General features: G+C 46.9%; 2 protein-coding genes across 11 annotated transcripts in view; one reads left to right on the top strand and one right to left on the bottom strand.

The window, feature by feature from the left end:
• PUM2 (pumilio RNA binding family member 2) overlaps positions 1 to 3266 on the bottom strand; it is a 95366-nt gene extending 92100 nt beyond the window's left edge. For 5 of the 10 annotated variants that reach the window (XM_077844017.1, XM_077844024.1, XM_077844028.1 and 2 more), the window contains exon 1: positions 2915 to 3071. The gene's annotated coding sequence lies outside the window, so the exon portion shown is untranslated. Of the gene's footprint in view, positions 1 to 2914; positions 3072 to 3125; positions 3144 to 3231 lie in introns of those variants that run through there. The other 5 variants (XM_077844027.1, XM_077844026.1, XM_077844020.1 and 2 more) reach the window with 4 other exon arrangements.
• LOC144324558 (uncharacterized) lies at positions 3132 to 18669 on the top strand. Its single transcript, XM_077916008.1, has 6 exons — positions 3132 to 3925; positions 6000 to 6047; positions 8751 to 8858; positions 15393 to 15478; positions 17141 to 17292; positions 18509 to 18669. Exons 1-5 carry the CDS (start codon positions 3132 to 3134, stop codon positions 17164 to 17166), a joined length of 1062 nt encoding a protein of 353 aa, XP_077772134.1. The 3' UTR covers positions 17167 to 17292; positions 18509 to 18669.
• The last annotated feature ends 274 nt before the right edge of the window (positions 18670 to 18943 follow it).

Raw genomic sequence — 18943 nt, 5'->3', positions numbered from 1 at the left:
GACAAGGTTTGAAGGAAAACTTTTTCCACCAAATCAGAATTCAAAAGTGAGAAACACAGAAACTAGACTGATAACAATGCAAATTATCTCCTTTATTACTGATCAAGCTACAATGGAACCACTAATTTAGACAAGGCCAGTGGGGTTCCTACCACCACACCCCTTAATTATCCTAACCCAGTCACAGATAGTACTGGACAACTGATGGTCCTCCAAAGAGGGGCAGAGTCTATCTATCATGGTGACCTCAAGAAGCAGAACAAAGTGCTTTCTGCAGGGGGCAGACTTCCAAAGAAAAAGAGAGGAAGGAGGCTAAGCCATACTCTCCACCAGTTCCTTCCTACAAATTCATCAGGCAAGAGTGAAGAAGTGGGATAACAAGAAGTCAGACTGTTTATAATGCCTTGTTAGACAAGGCAAGAAATGAGAAATCTACCTAATACATTGCAAACCATTTTATCCAGTTATTTGTACAATTTTTTATATTAATCACACACCTATCACAACAGCCACAAACTGTGAATACAAGCCAGACAAAGCCACGTGATATATTCAGATATTTAAAATAATCCTGTCTTGGGGATCCCTGGGTAGCTCAGTGGTTTAGCGCCTGCCTTCGATCGGCCCAGGGCGTGATCCTGGAGACCAGGGATCGAGTCCCGAATCAGGCTCCCTGCATGGAGCCTGCTTCTCCCTCTGCTTGTGTCTCTGCCTTTCTCTCTGTCTCTCATGAATGAATAAATAAATAAACAAACAAACCTGCCTTAAGATCATGAAAAAAAATACAGACTATTTTGCTATGATAGAAACTTAACCAACTTACAGGTCACTGAATTAGAACTATGGAGAACTTGAGTCCAGGAGATAGAACTAATCTCCACTTAAAATTATGAAGATCTTGTCCATGTCTATAAAAAGTAGACAATCTGGTCACTGACCAGATTGGCTTTGAATGTCACACCTAGCCCAAATCTCTGATCATAGTTACTTCTGCTAAGTACCCTATGCAGGAAGACAAATTGTATCTCACCACCAGAAAAGATTTATAAACAAGTATGGAAGGTTTAAGAGAAACAAAATCCTAATATCTTTGTTGAGACTGCATGGGTTAGCTTATGTCCTCCATGCCTAAGAAAAAATGGTCTATTAAAGTGGACAACCTTGTAAGATCAATTCAACCATGACAGTAATTTAGACTTTAAGTTGAAATCTTACTAAATATTCAAACATCTAAAAGAACTTTCCACTCAAATTAAGAAAACTATGTATAAAAATTAGCTTAAGTTCTCTCGAAGATGTTTAAGTTTGTTAATAGTAAATCTAACTTGAAGATTGAATAGCCAGACTTGCACAAGTAAGAAAAAAAAGAGCTTAAGAACCAGGATTCTAAAATACAACTAATTTTTTAAATCGGTGTAAACTTTTACTGGGCACAAAAACCTTCAGGACACCCAAAGACAACTGTAAATAACTTAAGTTCACCCAAAATTGAACTTTAAAAGGCATTCAGGCAAAAGGGAAATACCATCATTTATGATGTCTGTGCAGATGGAAGTAAATCATCTTCAAAAAGCAGAATATTTAAAGACTAAGCACAGAAGCTCATGCCAATTAAAAAATATTTGTCCTTCTATTTTAAACAGGATTCCTAGCCAGAATTCCTTAAATCATCCTCCGATACTCTAGGTCACATGGTGAAGAGTCACCTATGAAACACGGAATCTAAGCAGTAAACAACCTTTTAAAATCCTTAGGTAACTCCCTTTATTTAAATCGTTTTGAAATACCTTTACAGACATCACATTTCTCTTAAGCGTCTAAACCCTCCGTCTAATAGAGCTCTCCCTAGGGGGGGGGGAAAAAAAAAAACCTTTACCGAAAAACAAAAAAAAAAAAAACTATCAACAGTTTTCTTAAGTTAAAAATCTCAAAGTCCGAAATCCTGATTTTAACTGACATGATTGTCTTATTACGCCTAACACATTCGTGGTATTAACCCCCCCCCTAAAAATGTTCAAATACGTGTTAGATAGAATGAACCACCAGGCTAAGAAAAACGGGTTTAACCCTAGCTGCGTTCGCAGCAGCAGCAGCAGCAGCAGCCTAACTTTTTCACACGCGTTGGTTGGGGAATAAAACTTTGCAAACCATGATCCCCAAACCTGACCCAACTCAGAAACAAAAACTGTTGCTGCCACAATGTCTGAAGCCTCTATATAATCAATCCTTTCTTTCTCGTTTTAAGTTGCGGGTCCTCTTTTCGCCGGGCCTGAATCTGTTGCGGCAACAAAAACAGAAGATTCGCGGATCGCGGCGGCACCCAGGGAGTCCGAGCGCCCCCGCCGCCGATTCCTTCCTACCCACACCTGTCTGCCGCCAGCTTTCCCCGGACGCGCTCGGGCCCCCCGCCCCCCGCCCCCCGCCCCGGGAATTCCCGCACTTGTTTTCATAAACCCACTCCTTCCCCCTTCGCCCACTTCCAACTCGCACACTTCTCCGGAGCCCCGGCCGGGGGCTGAAGCGACAGCTCGGGCGCGGGAGCCCCGGGAGCCCCTGGAGCCCCTGGAGCCCCGGGCCCCGCGGCGTGGGGTGGGCTGGGCTGGGCTGGGGTGGGGTGGCCCCCCGGGTGGCCCCCCCCGCCCCCCGCCCCCAGGGCCGCGCGGCCGCGCCGCGGGGGCGGAAGCTTAGCGCGAGCGCCGACCCCCCCGCCCGCCGGGCGCACACCCCCTTCCGGCACCCCTCCCCCCGCATTGTGCGAGCGGGCCCCAGGCCGCGGCCGTCGCGGGCTGCCCGCAGGCCCCGTCCGCCCTCCCGCCGGCGAGCCGCGCCCGCCGCGCCCGCCGCACAAAGCCCGGGAAGCCAGCTTCTGCGGCGCCCGAGCACGGGGAGACGGAGCCGACGCCGACTGACTTACGGGGCTGCTGCGGCCGCGCTGCCTCAGCCGGGGACACCGACCGTTGGGCACACGGCGGCGTCGCTCTGGGCCGTCCTTCCCTCCTCCGCCTTCGGTGGCGGCAAGATCTTCTTTCTCCACCTACCTCCCTCCCCCCCACCCCACCTCCTCCTTCTCCTCCCCCTCCTCCTCCGAACCACCGAAGTACCGAGGGTGAGACACAGAGACTCACAACAACATGGCTGCCACCGCCGCCTCCCCTCCCCTCCCCCCCCGCCCACCGGGCGCGCGCAAGGCACTCCGGGAGAAAGGGGAGGGGAGCGGGGGGGAGCGCTCACCGAGGTGCGGCTCCTCTCAGTGGCTTCCGTCGCTTCTCCCGCGCTCCAGGCGCCGGCCGGCGGGGGCTCTGCGCGTGCGCACGCTCTCCGCGCCCGCGCGTTTCGGCCGGCCCCCGGGCATGCGCACCCCCGCCCTCACCTTGCGGGCTGGCGGCTGGCGGCTGGCGGCTGGCGCTGGCGCTGGGCTCGGCGGCGGCGGGTGGGGACGCGCGCCCGGGCTGGGGCGGCGCAGGCGTGCTGTCGCCGAGCGCCGCGTCCGCCTCTGTGTCCCGCGTGGGGCCTCGGCTTCCGAATTCGCTCGCCCTCCGCTTCCTCCCTGGGAGCTCATTGTTCTCCGCCAACCGCGTGTGCGGGTGTCGTCGCCTCTGGGGCGCGGGCACCCGCGGGAGCCGGACGGTCATCCAGGCCCGTGGGGCTCATCCTCGCCCTGTCCCCGCAGCCAGGCGATGGACACGCATTTGGGGTGCAAAAGCGAGCCCCTTGCGTGGACTGTCATTCTGGCGGTCGCGTCGCCGGCCGGTGGAGCCAGTGCTCGGCCCGGCCCGGGGGAACACAAAGGACCCGGGCGTCCTCCCGGGCTGGGGATGCTTCGCCCAGCGCACCGCGCCGCCGCCCTGGCTCGGGGACCTGGTCGTGGGGACCCCAGGCTCGACCCCCGACCCGGAGTCTGCCCCTGTCGCACAGCCCTACATCGGTAGGGGCAGCGGCACAGTGTGCCCGCCTCGTCCCCCCTGGCCTGCAGCACCCCGCTCCGCCACGCCGTCCTCGAGACACGGAGTGCCTTGCCATTACCTTATCTTCCTGGGCGGCTGTAAGCCCCCCGAGCGCTGCAGGGACCTTGTGCGTTGTGTCCCCCAGGGCCTGGGCCGTGGTAGAGTGGTGAACCGTCCTATAGGTTGAATGCCTGAGCTTTTCGGTTTTTAATGGTTCCCGAAAAGCGTGTGATTTTTATTTTTATTTTTTTAATCTGTCTCAAGCCTTTACCTGTGGTCCACATTTCAGGCTTCTAGGTATTTCCACGTGAATGTTCATCCTGGCGCCAAACAAGAGCCAACTTACAACCATCCCCAACCCCCCAGTTCTTGCATTTGTTTCAACAGTTGGTAGTGCTAGACCTATTGAGCACCCCAAGTTAGTCCTTTGAGACCATCCTTGTCTCTTGCTCTTACACCCCTCTCTCCCCATATAGGATTTTTCACTTCCCAAATATTTCTGGAGACTTTTTTTTTTTTTTCCTCCCCTTTATCCTCATTAATACTAGCCTTGCTTCCCCAAGTCTGGATTTCTATAGCAGGCTCTTAATTAGCCTTTATGTGTTCAGTCTTGTTCCCTCTAGTCAGCTCTGCTCCCCATCTAAAATGAGAATCTGATTCCTGACTTTCTTGCCTCTCCTTTGGCCATCCCATTGCTTCCCTTTTCCCCGCAACTTCATTCCCCTCGACCCCCGCCCATGTCTGTAGAACTAATAGATGTTCCTTCCAGAAATGTCTCATGACCAAGTAAGTATGGGACACACTGGGATATACATGTGTTGCCTTCTTCCACTTCCACTGGGCTGATAATAGCTGAAGAGTCTTTATGTACAGTTGCTTAGTCCCGGTTAAAAGCCCTGGACTAAGAAGCCCTCCCTCAGAATGCAGAATTGGGACTAAGAGACCCCAGTCACCCTCTGGAAACTCTCTTGAGCCTGACACCTCCCGGCTGATTGATTTTTTTTTTTTAAAGATCTTATTTATTTATTTATTTATTTATTTATGATAGACATAGAGTGAGACAGAGAGAGAGGCAGAGTGTCACAGGCAGAGGGAGAAGCAGCCTCCATACCGGGAGCCCAATGTGGGACTCCATCCTGGGACTCCAGGATCACGCCCTGGGCCAAAGGCAGGCGCTAAATCACTGAGCCACCCAGGCATCCCCTCCTGGCTGATTTGTCCCACAATGTGGGCAGCGAACCCATAGAGAAAACTGGTGTTGAGAGAGAAAGGGAGTCCTGATAATGCTTCTCTTCCCCTTTGTTCCTATACCTTGCTTGCTAGCTGCTTCTACCCTTGGATTTGGAAACACATGCCTGGATCATTATAATAATTTTTTTTGTTTTTTGTTTTTTTTGCTTAAGCTAGATGAAATGAGTTTCTGTTACAACCAAGAGCCCTAACTAAAGGCTGTGTGTACACCACAGTTATTATTTATTTAGTATTTAAAGTACGCAAGCACTAAAACACTTTCCATACATTGTTTCATTTAATGCTCCCAGTATCCCCAAGAACAGGGCAGGTAAGCAGGCCTGTGACCTGTATAGTCCCATAAGGCCTGAAGTTTTAAAAGCTTTAGAAACGTCCCACAATTGGTTTAATGTTTTGTCATCGCCATTTAGGAAATGTTAATAGTTTTTTGGAAGATAAATTTTCATTTTGCATTGGGCTCCACAAACTATATAACCTGTACTGTTTATGCGTTTTCTCTCTTTGACAAAAGACTTCTTATATCTTTAAAATCAAATTATACATTGTAAATATCCGAGTGTACATAGTGTACTACACTTCCGAAAACAAATCTGACTCTAGAAGACCATTTTTCATGGAAAATGTCTTAGAGGCTTTGTGCTCTGCAGAATACCGATCAAAGTCCAACCTTCAGTGATCTGACTCCGCCTACCTCCAGCTCCACCCTACACATGAGCTGTTTCTTGCTTCTGTGCCTTCACAAATGCTTTACAATCTGGCTTTCCTCATTAGGCACCTTCTGATTATAATTGGCTTCTCTTGCAGATTTACCTACAAGGAAAGAATGCATTCCTCAGCTACTGTAAATATCAGGTGAGCTTGATAGTTAAGGTGGACATTGTTGATTGATGCCTGACAGCCATTCTAATCCCCCGGAGCTTGTTAGAAATGCAGAATCTTGGCCCCACTCCAGACCTACTGAATCAATATCTGCACTTTAACAAGATTACTGGGCAATTCTTCTACATAATAAAAGTTAAGAAGCATTGGTAAACCAATCACAATAATTCCATCTCACTTGATAGGAACTGTTTCTATAGTGGGTGTGTCATTCATTTAGAGCCTGTGGGACACAAAGAGGTGCCAACTCAGCATCTGGGGGAAAAAAGCTAGGCTCTCCTGAATGTACACAAAAAAGCCACCTTGTCCCCAGGTCCTGCAGACAGACATCCTATCTGCTAGGAGCCCACCCAGAGTATTTATTTTCCCTGTCTTCTTTACCAACAGATCCTCTGGATGTCCCTGTGGGCTGGAAGAGGCATAGGGTAGAATGAGCAACACACATTGCATCTTAGGAAGTGTCTATATGGCCTGCTGAGACCAGTGGTTCTCAGCCAGAGTTGCACATCGGAATCACCTTGGGGAACATTTGAATTGTATCATTCTCTAGCCCGATCACAGAGATTCTGATTGAATGGTTCTGGTCTGGCTGAAGACTGGATATTGATATTTTAAAAAATATTCCCTAGTGGTTATAGCATGTAGCCATTGGTGTACCACCAGTTTAGACAGACCACATCTCAGAGGATAATGCCATTTTAATATTCTCTATGAAAATGTCGCTTTCCACTGGGACTGCTAATGAAACTTGTAAACTCTTTACAACTTTGTTGTTTATATAAAAATAATATAAGCCTTTTATCAAAATTTCAAGAAATGAAGTTCAAACCATCTCAATTTAAAGATCACAGAAATACTACTACCCACATGTGGTAAACAGCATTATTACAAGCACAAATTCAGATAGAAGGATGGATAGAGAGCTACGTAGGGTAACAGGAGGAATAGACTAAGTCTGCCCGTGCTATATTTCTTTTTTCTTTTTTTTTAAGATTTTATTTATTCATGAGAGAGAGAGAGAGGCTGAGACATAGGCAGAAGGAGAAGTAGGCTCCCTGCAGGGACCCCCGGGTGGGACTCAGATCCCAGGACCCTGGGATAACGATCTGAGCCAAAGGCAGACACTCAACCACCGAGCCACCCAGGTGCCCCTGCACATGAATATTTTTAAAATACAGTGTTGAATTTAGTCTTACTTGAATTTTGAAAGACCCAAAGGAATTGCTCAGATGCATGTTTCTTCACTGTAAGAGGAATTGATTCATAAAAGCTTTCTCAAAGGTTAAAATGATTAAAAAAAAATCATAATAGGACAGAGGAACTATGTGCTTCAATGTTGTTCAGTACTGAGTTCCCTGCTAACAGATCCTCTGGATGTCCCTGTGGGGATTAGATTAACACTTTCACTTCCTTCTAATCTCTTTCCTGTACTTTGTAATTTTGGGCTCATTATTTTTCACTTTGTCAGGGTTTATAATATTTACATTCTATTTTTATCCATCATTTTTGTATTGATTTTTCTTAATTTCAGTATTTAAATGTATTTATCGTGTATAGCTTCTTCATGTCTGACTTTATTTTGATTCAATGATACGGATTTCATCATGTATCAGTTAGCCTTTGTTTATGTGGGTTACAAACCACCCCCAATAGCTCATTCTCTAGCTCCCAGTGCTGTGGGTTGGTCAGTAGGGTTGGGTTCAACTGAGAGGTTCAGCTGATCTCTCCTGGACTTACATGCACAACTGATAAGCCAGTACCGAGCCTGGGGCTGCATGGCTCAGGCCTGGTGGTCAGCCAAGGCACCTGTAGCCCCTCCTGTAGACTTGCTTAGGCTTGTTCACTCGTAGCAGACAGTGGGAATGGAAGCTGCAGGCTTGGAATTCATGTAATGTCCCTTCTTCTGCAAGTCATTGGCCAAAGCAAATCATAAGGCCAGCCCAGATTTAAAAGATGAAGAAACAGACTTTATCTTTTGATGGGAGAAGATACGAAGAATTTGTGTGTATTTGCAATCTTTCGACAGCCTTATATTTCTTACGTTTTAAGCTTTATATTTCTCCCCTCTCCCAGCCCCTCCCCCCCAGCCCCAGCCACATCCTCATGCCCCAGGACTTTGTGGACACTGCTCTTAGGGAAGAATCTCATGGAAAAGTCTTAGGCCGATTTGATTTTAACCTACTTAAGAATATTTTCCTCGGCTTTTGAAGTTTAATGTCTTAATCACAATATATCCTGCTGTCGATCAGTTTCTAACAGATTTTCTTGGCATTACAATATAACCCTGATATTTGAAATTAAGTTCTTTAATTATTTCAGGGAAATTTTTCTGTATAACAGCCCTGAATATTTTTTTCTCTGACCTTTGATGGAGTTTTCTACTTCAGAACAATAAGGTGATGGGAAGACACTATTAAAAAGAATTTTGAGAACGAAAACATCTTTGTTCTTCACATGTACCACCTCATTAATCCTCTAATATCTTTGGCTTTTTCTTCTGAATTCACTACGATTACATCAAGCCTTTTCTTCAATGTTATTAATTTGTTTTTCTGCCAAATTGTCAATGATGCAATGTCACCATTGGTTTTGATGTTTCCTTAGCTCCTCAATCATCCCTTTCATCATATTTTGATGTTTTCTCATCATCTGTGCTTTTAATCTATTGTCTCCCAGCTCCAAACTTTGCAGTGCTGAGATTGAGATTCTGCAAATGACACTTCTTCGCCAGTGGGCGACCTGGGAAACTTCGTCAATAGCGGGCTCCTGGAAAGAGATGACAAGGTGGGTGGAAGGAGAAGTCTCTTGCTCTTCCACTTGTTATTCCTATCAGCAGGATCCCAAGGGAGCACTTCAGCCCAACTGTAGAAGTTGGTTCCAGTTTCTAACTTCTTTGCCCACTCCCAGAACCAGCCTGCTGATACTCCCTTGGAAGAATAAGCAGTGGCTGAATGATGACCCTTCCTCAGAGGACTGAGACCCTGCTCCTCTAGAGACTCTTCTCCAAACTCCTGCGGTAGTAGGAGCAACCAGAATGCCCCCTCCTCAGAAGTCCAAGTCCCAACTCTCTGGGGGTACTTCCTTTGTTTCTAAGTTCAGCTAATGTCCCCCTCTTTTCTTGATTTTCTCAGGGGTGGTCGCTAACTCTACTACTTCATCATGCTTCTCATCATGCTTTTTCGTTTTGTCAGCCTAACCAATTGCCCACATTCTCTCCGTTAAAATAACCAGTGTGGTCTCTGTTTTCCTGACTGGTCCTAAACTGATGCATCATCTTCTAGAATTTATTAAAGTTTTGTTATTAAACATGTTATTATAGCATAAGCATTTGCAGAAAATGTGACTTTTTAAAAGATTTTTATTTATTTATTCATGAGATACACAGAGAGAGAGGAAGAGACATATAGGCAGAGGGAGAAGCAGGCTCCCCGTAGGGAACCCAACGTGGGACTTGATCCCGGTACCAGGATCACGCCCTGAGCCAAAGGCAGACGCTCAACCACTGAGCCACCCAAGTGTCCCAAAATGTGACTTTAAAAAAAAAATCTTTTCCCGTGCCTTTATTGCATTTTTTTCTGCACCTATTTTTTTTGTTTAAATGAGTCAGACAACATTACTAGCTCTTATTGTTTAAACAGGTTTATTGAGCTGTAATTTACATGCCATACAATTTACCCATTTAATGTGTATAATTCAGTGGTTTTAGGATAGTCACAGATGCCTACAACCACTAGCAGAGCCAATTTTAGAATATTTTTATCACTTCAAAAAGAAGCCACATACCCTTTGGATAGTACTCTGCTGACCTCCCACACCCTAGTCCTAAACAGCCACTAATCACCTTTTTGTCTCTATGGGTAGTTTGCCTATTCTGGACATTTTGTATAAATGGGAATCATATGTGTCTTTTGTGACTGGCTTCTTTCAGCGTAATGCTTTCAAGTTTCACCCTCGTTGTGGCATGCATCAGTACCCTATGGCTTTTTTACAACCAAATAATATTCCAGTGCATGGATATCCCACATTTTGTTTACTCATTCATCAAATAATGGAAATTTGGGTTGTTATAACCCTTTAGCTATTGTGAAGAATGCTGCCATGAATATTTGTGAACAAGTATTTGGGTAGTGTCTTAGACTGTAGTTTCTCTTGGATTGGGTTTTCTGCCTTTTGTATGAGGTGTTCTTTCCTTTTTCCCCTTGTCGTTTGTTTGCCTAATTGCCTCCAAGAAAGACCACTTATGTTTCTTGCTGCTTGAGGTTACCATGGGCAGACCTGGCACACTCTCATTTTGCTTTGAGCGACTGTGAGCTTTCTCACTCATCTGGGATCAATGTGTCTTCCCTTCAGAGCTATCGTTTGAGTATAAGGTATAGTTTTATGCCACTTAACCTGTAGCCCAATGAAACCATGGTAGAGGAGGGAACAAGCTTATTCACCACTAAATGGATTCTTCCTGGAGGTCCTAGATGCTGGTCACTCAGTAGAGATCCTCCTGAACATTCTTTGCGAGGCCCATGCCACCTGCTTGAGGATTTCATTCCACCCTCATAGAGTTCAGCTTGTTCTGTCAACTAAGAGTGTCCAGGAAGATGGTAAACCATCGTGACATCCACTTTGCTTCCTGACTTATTCCATCCTAGCCGTCTGGTCTGTTAGAGTCCTATCTCAGGACAAAAGCTAAGCAAGAGCACTGATCAGCTTGTGCATAGCTATAGATAGTTTCCTTTCCCCTTCCAAGACATAGCCCAATTTCTTAAGAAATTGTATATTTGGGGAAGATCACCTTATATCAATTTCTCATTTCAGCATTATGAGAGAAATTTTCTTAGATACTCTTAGCTGGTGACCTTGCATATAATCTCTTGTTCTTCAAGTGAGGTCACCAGTCTCAAGCAGAGGATTTCTCCAAAGCTTCTATTTCCCATTTCAAAATAGTTTCCAGGGATCCCTGGGTGGCGCAGTGGTTTGGCGCCTGCCTTTGGCCCAGGGCGCGATCCTGGAGACCTGGGATCGAATCCCACATCAGGCTCCCGGTGCATGGAGCCTGCTTCTCCCTCTGCCTGTGTCTCTGCCTCTCTCTCTCTGTGACTATCATAAATAAATTAAAAAAAAAAATAGTTTCCAAATTTACCTTCGGTCATTTGGTGGTATTGTCAGGGACAACATGGCCAGTGCAGGCTTGAATCCCCATCTTTGCTCTAAAGCTTATACAAAATGAAGAACCCACTGTTAGCTAAACCTTAACTACCTATCATTCTTCCATGACAGGCAATAAAACAGTGGGGATCTGAATCATGGTATGTTTGGGGTTTAGGAACAATTGTTCTAGTTTGGGGAAGCTGTGGTGGCTGTGGGTTTGTTTGCTTGTATTCTCTGAATGTTTGTGCATGAGGGCTGTCATAGCTTTGTATGTCCCATTGCCCCTGAAGGAGAAGCCAACTGAATGTTGGAGGGTCAGAGAGAATTTCCCTAAACATGGACATCCCTGGGTGAGGTTTTCCCAGATTTTTATACTTTCTGGGGGAGGGCAGGGAAACCTGGCTAGTTTTCATATTTGGGCATAGTAGAGAGTAGGGCTTTCCTAGACTTAAAATAAGAAGGTCTTGGACACAGGGAACTCTAGGACTTTCTGTCCAATGTCTTGGACTTAGGCAAGGGCAAAACTGGACAAGGAGACTCTGTATTATCTCAGACATGCCACACCTCCATCATTCCCAGAGTATGACTTGCATGCCATTGGAGTGATTCTCAGGCTGTGTGATGAGTCAGGGAGTCAAATAATGCTCATAAATTCAAAAATAAACTACTACCTATCCATGGTGTCAGGAAAATCTACTGATATCTTCTACTTTATAGGCTGCCAGGAATAGAGATTTTGAAAGTTGATTATATTTTCTCATTTGTCATTTAACTAGAGATGCATTACACGGGAAAAATATATACAAAATATTATTGAAAACCTGTTGGGTAGGGGTGCCTGAGTGGCTCAGTTGGTTAAGCATCCTCCTTTGGCTCAGGTCCTGATCTCAGGGTCCTGGGATGGAGCCCAGCACTGGGCGTCCTGCTCAGTGGGGAGCCTGCTTCTCCCTCTTCCTCTTCTCCTCCCTGCCACTTGGGCTTGCGCGCGCGCACACGCTCGCTCTCTCTCTCTCTCTCTCTCTCTCTCCCTCCCTTGCTCTCGCTTTCTCTTCCTGTCTCAAATAAATAAAACCTTAAAAAAAGAAAAGAAAAGAAAACCTCCTGGTAGTACAACAGGTTCAGTGCAATACTGTGAATTATAATAAATATATTTTTGGTCTTCATCCTCATTCCTGGCATAGAGCTCCTAAAATCCATGGAATTTCATAAGAGATGAAAGAGATAAAAGGTATCTTTTGTTATTCATAACAAGTCCCATTCAACCATATCTAAGTTTGAATGAAGTCACTTATGGAAAGCTTCTATCTAACCTGAGAGCTGGTTGAGGGAGGGTGACCATCCAGGTAATTAGAGGGTTAGAACTTTCAGCCCCATGATCTCTGGCGGAGTGGAGTGGGGTTGGAGGTTGAAATAATCACCAATGGTCAGTGATTTAATCAATCATGCCTACATAATGAAGGCTCCATAAGAACCCTAAACAGTGGGGTTCAGAAAGCTTCTAGACTGATGAACATGTGTGGGGGTGTGCTGGAGTGTAGAAATTCTACACCCCATCCCCCATACCTTGCTTTATGGCACCTCTTCCATTTGGCTGTTTCTAAATTATATCCTTTAATAATAAACCAGTAATCAAGTAAGTAAATTATTTTCATACATTCTGTAAGCTGCTGTAACAAATTACCAAATCTGAGGCAGGTGTTGTGGGAACCTGGAACCTCTGGCTTAAATCAGTAGGTCACAAACGCATGTGACAACTTGGCCTTATAATTGATATCGGAAGTGAGTGAGGGCCTAAAGTCTTCTGGGACTAGCCCTTAGCCAGTGGGGTATGTTCTAACCCCAGGTAGGTGTGTCAGAACTGAATTGAATTGTAGGACACCCAGTTGTTAGCTACAGAGAATTAGAGAATTGCTTGGTGTGGGGAATCCCCCTCCTCCCACATTTGGTGACCAGAATTAAGTATTGAGAGTAGTAGATTGAAGAAACGTTGTTATTTTGTTTTGTTTTGTTTTGTTTTCCTTTATCTGTTGTAGAAGAGGCAATGAGTTTTTCCTACTCATTCACCTCAGTGTTCATGGTCTCTGGTGTGCTGTGTGTGTCAAAGGGCTTTAAAATATCCCTCCCATTGCAGAATTTCATAGAGAAAGTTGATCCTAGAGAGAAAACACAGCTTGGCAGGGAAAACAGAACAGCCCCATCATGTAGTCTTCTTGGGTTGACAAGTAGAGCCAACATTCAGCATTTTATAGAGAATATTAAGATTTTATTTATTTGAGAGAGAGCATATAGAGTATATTAGAAGCAAATCCTCCTTTGAAAAACAGAAGCAAAAACTGTGTATCCTAGACAATGAATGGTAACAAATGTATGAAACAAGAAGTAAACATCCCTGAGCAGACTACATCATGTGAGACGATCTCAGTGTTGCGCAAAGGAAGATATGGAAGAGTCCTTGGACAGAGGAAACTGGAGGGTAAGAGACTATTCTGTTGGCTATAGTAGGTATGGATCTTTACCAGCTTCTAAGTGAAGAGAAACCAAGATCAGAACCTTCTGTACAACATTTATATTTTGTTGTCTATAAGAATTTAGAGTAAACTGGGACGCCTGGGTGGCTCAGCGGTTGAGCGTCTGCCTTCAGCCCAGGGCGTGATCCTGGAGTCCCGGGATCGAGTCCCACATCGGGCTCCCTGCATGGAGCCTGCTTCTCCCTCTGCCTGTGTCTCTGCCTCTTTCTCTCTCTCTGTGTCTCTCATGAATATATAAATAAAAAATAAAAATAAAAAAAAAAGAATTTAGAGTAAACTGATTGTGGTTCTCATTAGAGTATGTGCTCCTCCTTTTTTTTTTTTTTTTTAAGATTTTATTTATTTATTCGTGAGAGACACACAGAGGCCAAGAGACACAGGCAGAGGGAGAAGCAGGCTCCCTGCAGGGAGCCTGATGTGGGACTCAATCCCAGACCCCAGGAACATGCTCTGAGCCAAAGGCAGACAGACGCTCAACCACTGAGCCACCCAGGTGTCCCTGTGCTCTTCTTTCTTAACTAGTCCTTTTGAGGTCTACACAAAGTCCCAAATAAAGCCTCAAGTTTTCACTGTAGTTGATAATCAAGCTGGATAAATCTTCTTGGACTATTGAAGTCAAAGGTCTAGTACATGGTCAAAACAAGATAACTGCGCTTCCAGGCTGCTACTTTAACAGGATTCCATCTGGGTTTACCTTATGATACATAAATATTCTAAAGCACACCTGTAATATCACCCTCTGCGTATGCCCTGGGTCACCATAGTGTCAGTCCTCATATAACCATCAGCATGCACATTCACAGCGCCACCCTCTTGGTTGGACTGAGTATTGCATCCAGGTCCTTGGAGTGTCCCTTTCTTGATTCCTGATTTTCATTTTCTTTTCAGAGAAATACAGGACCCCAGAGTTGAAAGCATTTCCTTGTGGTAGCTTCATTCTTCCTTCTTCCTCCAATCAACACTCTAAGTCGCCACTGGAGTCATCTTTGACTTTTATCTTTCTCTAATACTGCATGCACATGCAATCCACCAGTAGACCATGTTGGCTTTTCTTTTGAAAATATCCAGATTCCATCCATTTTCTACTATTTCCACCGTGACCACATTAGTCTGGGCTACCATCATCCCTTAAATGAACTACTGCAAAGCCTTGTCTCCCTGCCCCCCTCCTTGCCCAGCCCTGGTCTATTCTACACGCAGCAGCCAGTGTGTTCCTTTTATAATTCAAGTTGGATCTTGTCCCTCCTCTGCTCAGAACCCTGTGATGGCTTCCCATGTCACTTGGAATAAATCTAAAATCGTTACCATGACGTTTGTATTCTGGCTCCCTGCTACCTCTCAAATCTCCCCCTCCCTGAAGCCACATTGGATGCTTGGCTGTTCCTCGAATATACCAGACTCTAGCTTCAGGATCTTTGTGTTTTTAATTTCTTGCTGGACTATTTCCTCCCAGATACACAGCTCATTTCCTCCACATCTCTGTTCAAATTCACCTTACTGGTGACACTCCCTTAGATAACACACATACACACAACTCATGTCTTTCCCAGCCATTCTGTATCCCCTTACTCTGCTCGATTTTTCTCCTTGGTACTTAGTACCACCTGAGGTATGATTTATTTGTTTATTGTCCTTCTTATTGCACTAGGAGTAAGCTCCATGAAGGCAGGGGCTTTGTTGTACTCTCAGCTGGTCCCCAGCTCCTCAGGAGGCTCCTGTCACAGAAGAGGCCAGGTGAGAAATACGTGTGGAGCATACGAATGACCTCCTCATAGGAGGTGTCTCCTCATACTTGCCTAAGTATTTTTTTGGGGAAAAAAGCTGTTAAGAGGCTTGCCTCCGGACCACCTGAGGAGATGTGGTCCTGAAGAGCACTGCCCCTCACATGGTGCTCTGCTGCTGCCCTCAGCACACAGGAAACTGTGCGCAAGATGTCGCTGTGAGGTGTTTATGGTGCTGTGTTGAGGATTGCAGGCCCCGTGAAATGGAGCCATCCAAACCAGTCCAACGGGAGTGAGGGCAGGATTCTGGCCAGACTAGTGAAAAAGAGAGAATCATGGGGGCCTCTCAAGGCCGGATTCTGTCCACCCCGGGTGAGACAGGGCAAAGAGGGCACTCTCGCTGAGGAACCAGGGCTGAGACAGTGAGGCGGACAGGCAGCACCCCAAAACACAAAGGGTACAGAAGCTGCCACCATGTTTCCCTGTGAAAGCAGCCCCGCAGGTGAGCAGGCCTTCCTTTCAGACTCACCTGTTCGTTTGGCACATGTTTACTGAGCATGTGCTGTGTGCCAAGCACGATTTTAGGCCCTAGAGGACAGTTTGAGGAGCTGAAGATGTCTGGGAGGGGCTCAGGAGGTGCTGAAGGCTCCCCTGCAGTTCAGTGTTCCTTTCTCCTCTCTGGATGCCCAGGCTGGGCTGCCTCTCCATCTCCACTAGGAATCAGCGCTGCCCAGGCAGCTGGGGACCCAGGGAGGCACAGGGCAGCTTCCAGAGCTTCCCACCACCACTCCTCACCATGAGGGCTCCTCGGCCTCTTGTCTTCACTGCTGCAAACTCCCCAGGGGATGAAGGGTCACTTCCATCTCCTGCTGTTCTGTGCTCTAGAACACAGAGCTCCGTGGGCTGATAGACACTCACCCCCAGCTGCCCTGGAGCCTGCCCCTGCGCTGGCTTTGTGGCTTACGGAGGGCAAGGAAGCAGGTTGTGCCCAATGAAGAAGCAGGAAATGGAGCAAGATATGTTTCTTCAGGGCGTATCTTTAGGGGTATTTCTTTAGGGATGCTACTTAGCCAGGGCTGTGGGTGAGGAGGTCTCAGGCAGAGATAAGAGAGGGCCAACCTCTAAGGGTCACATTAGGAATTTAGAATGGACCTCAGTCCTGACACTGGCACCCAGGCATGGACACTCAGGGGCGGCTCTGACCCTGCCAAAGTCTGGAGGGCAGCGGGACATCCACTGAATGCTCAGTGGGATGTGCTAACCCTGAAGCCTTACAGGCTGGCCTCATCCATTCACCCCGAGGCCCGGGCTGCAGAGCCAGCTCAGCTTCCTCCAGGACTCTGGGAGTGGCAAGACTGTTGATGACTGTCTTCTCCCTGGCAGCCGGTCAGGGTGAAGTCACCTGTAAACACTCAGGTGTTCATCTGAGACAGCTGGGTGAGGCTAAGAACACGCAGAGGCTGACGTGACCTGGTTTCCAGAATTTGGCACTCCCTGCCTGGCCAGTGCAGGGAGTTCTGGTCATTATCAGTCTGGTGGGGCTGGGGCTGTCCTCACAAGTATAATGATTTTGGGTCATCTCTAGGTGTGCTTTCAGAGGAGAAGAGATGTATCCGATGGGCTCAATTTTTATATAAGACTCAGAGCTCTGAGTACAGCACTTTGTATTTTTCAGGGCATATTTGTACAAGATACTTCTGAGAAAACACAGACCTGCTGCAGGGCTGGCCAGAGCCTTTGCAGAGTCTGGACGCGGGGTCATGACTGAACATCTGTTCCCCAGGCAGGGAAAGCCAGCAAGACCAGGAAGAGCAAGTCACAGACAGTGTAAGCATTCCCAAAGGCCTCAGGGTGCCCAAAGTGAGGTGCTGCTGATCTGGGCTCCCCCCTCAGAAAGAGAGAGCTGGGAGGCAGAAGGGGAGCTCATTATTACTATTATTCAAAATTAAGTTTTGTTTTCTTCTTAAACGATCTTCTCTGGCAGCCACAGTTGCCGAGGCCTAGTCATTTGGGTGTAACAATCGGGGTTGTCAAGTATTTCACAAAATCAGAAAAATGTCTGCCCTGAGCCTGGCACCTTTCATCACAGCCCTGGAAACTTGGAAGAGCATTCCTGCCCCTGCGCTGCATTTTCACAAGTGGCACTTGTGCTGAGGCAGAGATGAGGTGCCCTCACTGCAGGGTTGTGGGGGAGGGGGTGCAGGCTGCAGGATGGGGGGGGGGGGCATGGGCAGAGAGGAGCAGAGCAGGAGAGAGCACAGGGCGAAAGCACTTGACACTGATGGTAGCTGACAGATGGCCTTCTAGCGCACAGGACCCACCTCCTGAGAACTGCCCAAAATACTTGAGGGAAGTGTGTCCGGCCCTGGAGCCTAGAGTGGGCAAGTGGGAACAAGAGCAGGAAATCTTGACTTACTGGTGCAAATGTAATTTTGTTTGCACCCACAGGCCGAGGGATACGGGGACTTGGGGATTATGCTTACAAGAGTCCTGGGCGGCACTCAGGATTTCTGTTACAGAGAGGGAAGCAGCCTTGAAGCCAAGTTTCCTGGCCCTCAAGAGTCGTTCTCCTCGTCATTCCCCACACCCGCTGCTGAGAGCAGACAGGGCCTCCGGCAGGGTCTGCCCCCTTTCACAAGCCATGGGAACCCAGCAACAGCCTCACAGAGAGGCCCATTGAAGGTGCAGGACACTTAGGTGTGCCAGGTGCAAGACAGCTCTAGGAGAGACCTCAGCCTTCCTAGTCCCTTTAGACCAAGAACATCCTGAGCTGGCTCCTTCTCCTTCCACATAATTTTCTTGACAGGTTTTTTTTTTTTTTTTTTTTTTTAAGATTTTTAAAATGTATTCATGAGAGACACAGAGAGAGAGGCAGAGACATAGGCAGAGGGAGAAGCAGGCTCCCTGCAGGGAGCCCAATATGGGACTTGACCCCAGGACCCCGGGATCACGACCTGAGTCAAAAGCAGATGCTCAACCACTGGGCCACCCAGGCACCCCGACAGTTCTAAACTCTAACCTGACTTTCTCCCTCCCTCTTCAGGACACAAGCCCCGCTGGCCTCTGGGCTCAGCCCACCTCATGACCTACAGGACCTTCCTACAGGTTTAAGGGTCCCCAAAGACTCAGAAGTCTGGAAAGGGAAAGTCTGGCATGGAAAGGGAACATGTTTACACATTAATAAATGCTCACCAGAGGGTCTCAGATACTGATGGTTTCTTACCTCAGACAGAAGGTGATTACCCTTTCATGTTGATCCCCTTCTACTCCCTCATTTCTTCTTTCCCCATCTTTGTTACCCTCCCTGTGTTACTTCCCATGCATAAGAAACCACGTGGATGCTGGTCTGAAGAAAACCACACTGCTTCTTTGGGCGTGTGTCTGATAGGCTTTTGTGGAAAAGATTTAGGTAGGGTTGGGAGAATTCTCACGGGAGAATTCTCCCCCATTGGGAAGTCCCCATGGCCAAAGGGGACCA

Source organism: Canis aureus, chromosome 12 (assembly GCF_053574225.1).
Source record: "Canis aureus isolate CA01 chromosome 12, VMU_Caureus_v.1.0, whole genome shotgun sequence".
Taxonomy (NCBI): Eukaryota; Metazoa; Chordata; class Mammalia; order Carnivora; family Canidae; genus Canis; species Canis aureus.
The sequence above is the reverse complement of the archived record's forward strand: the minus strand, read 5'-3'. Positions and strand labels throughout refer to the sequence as shown.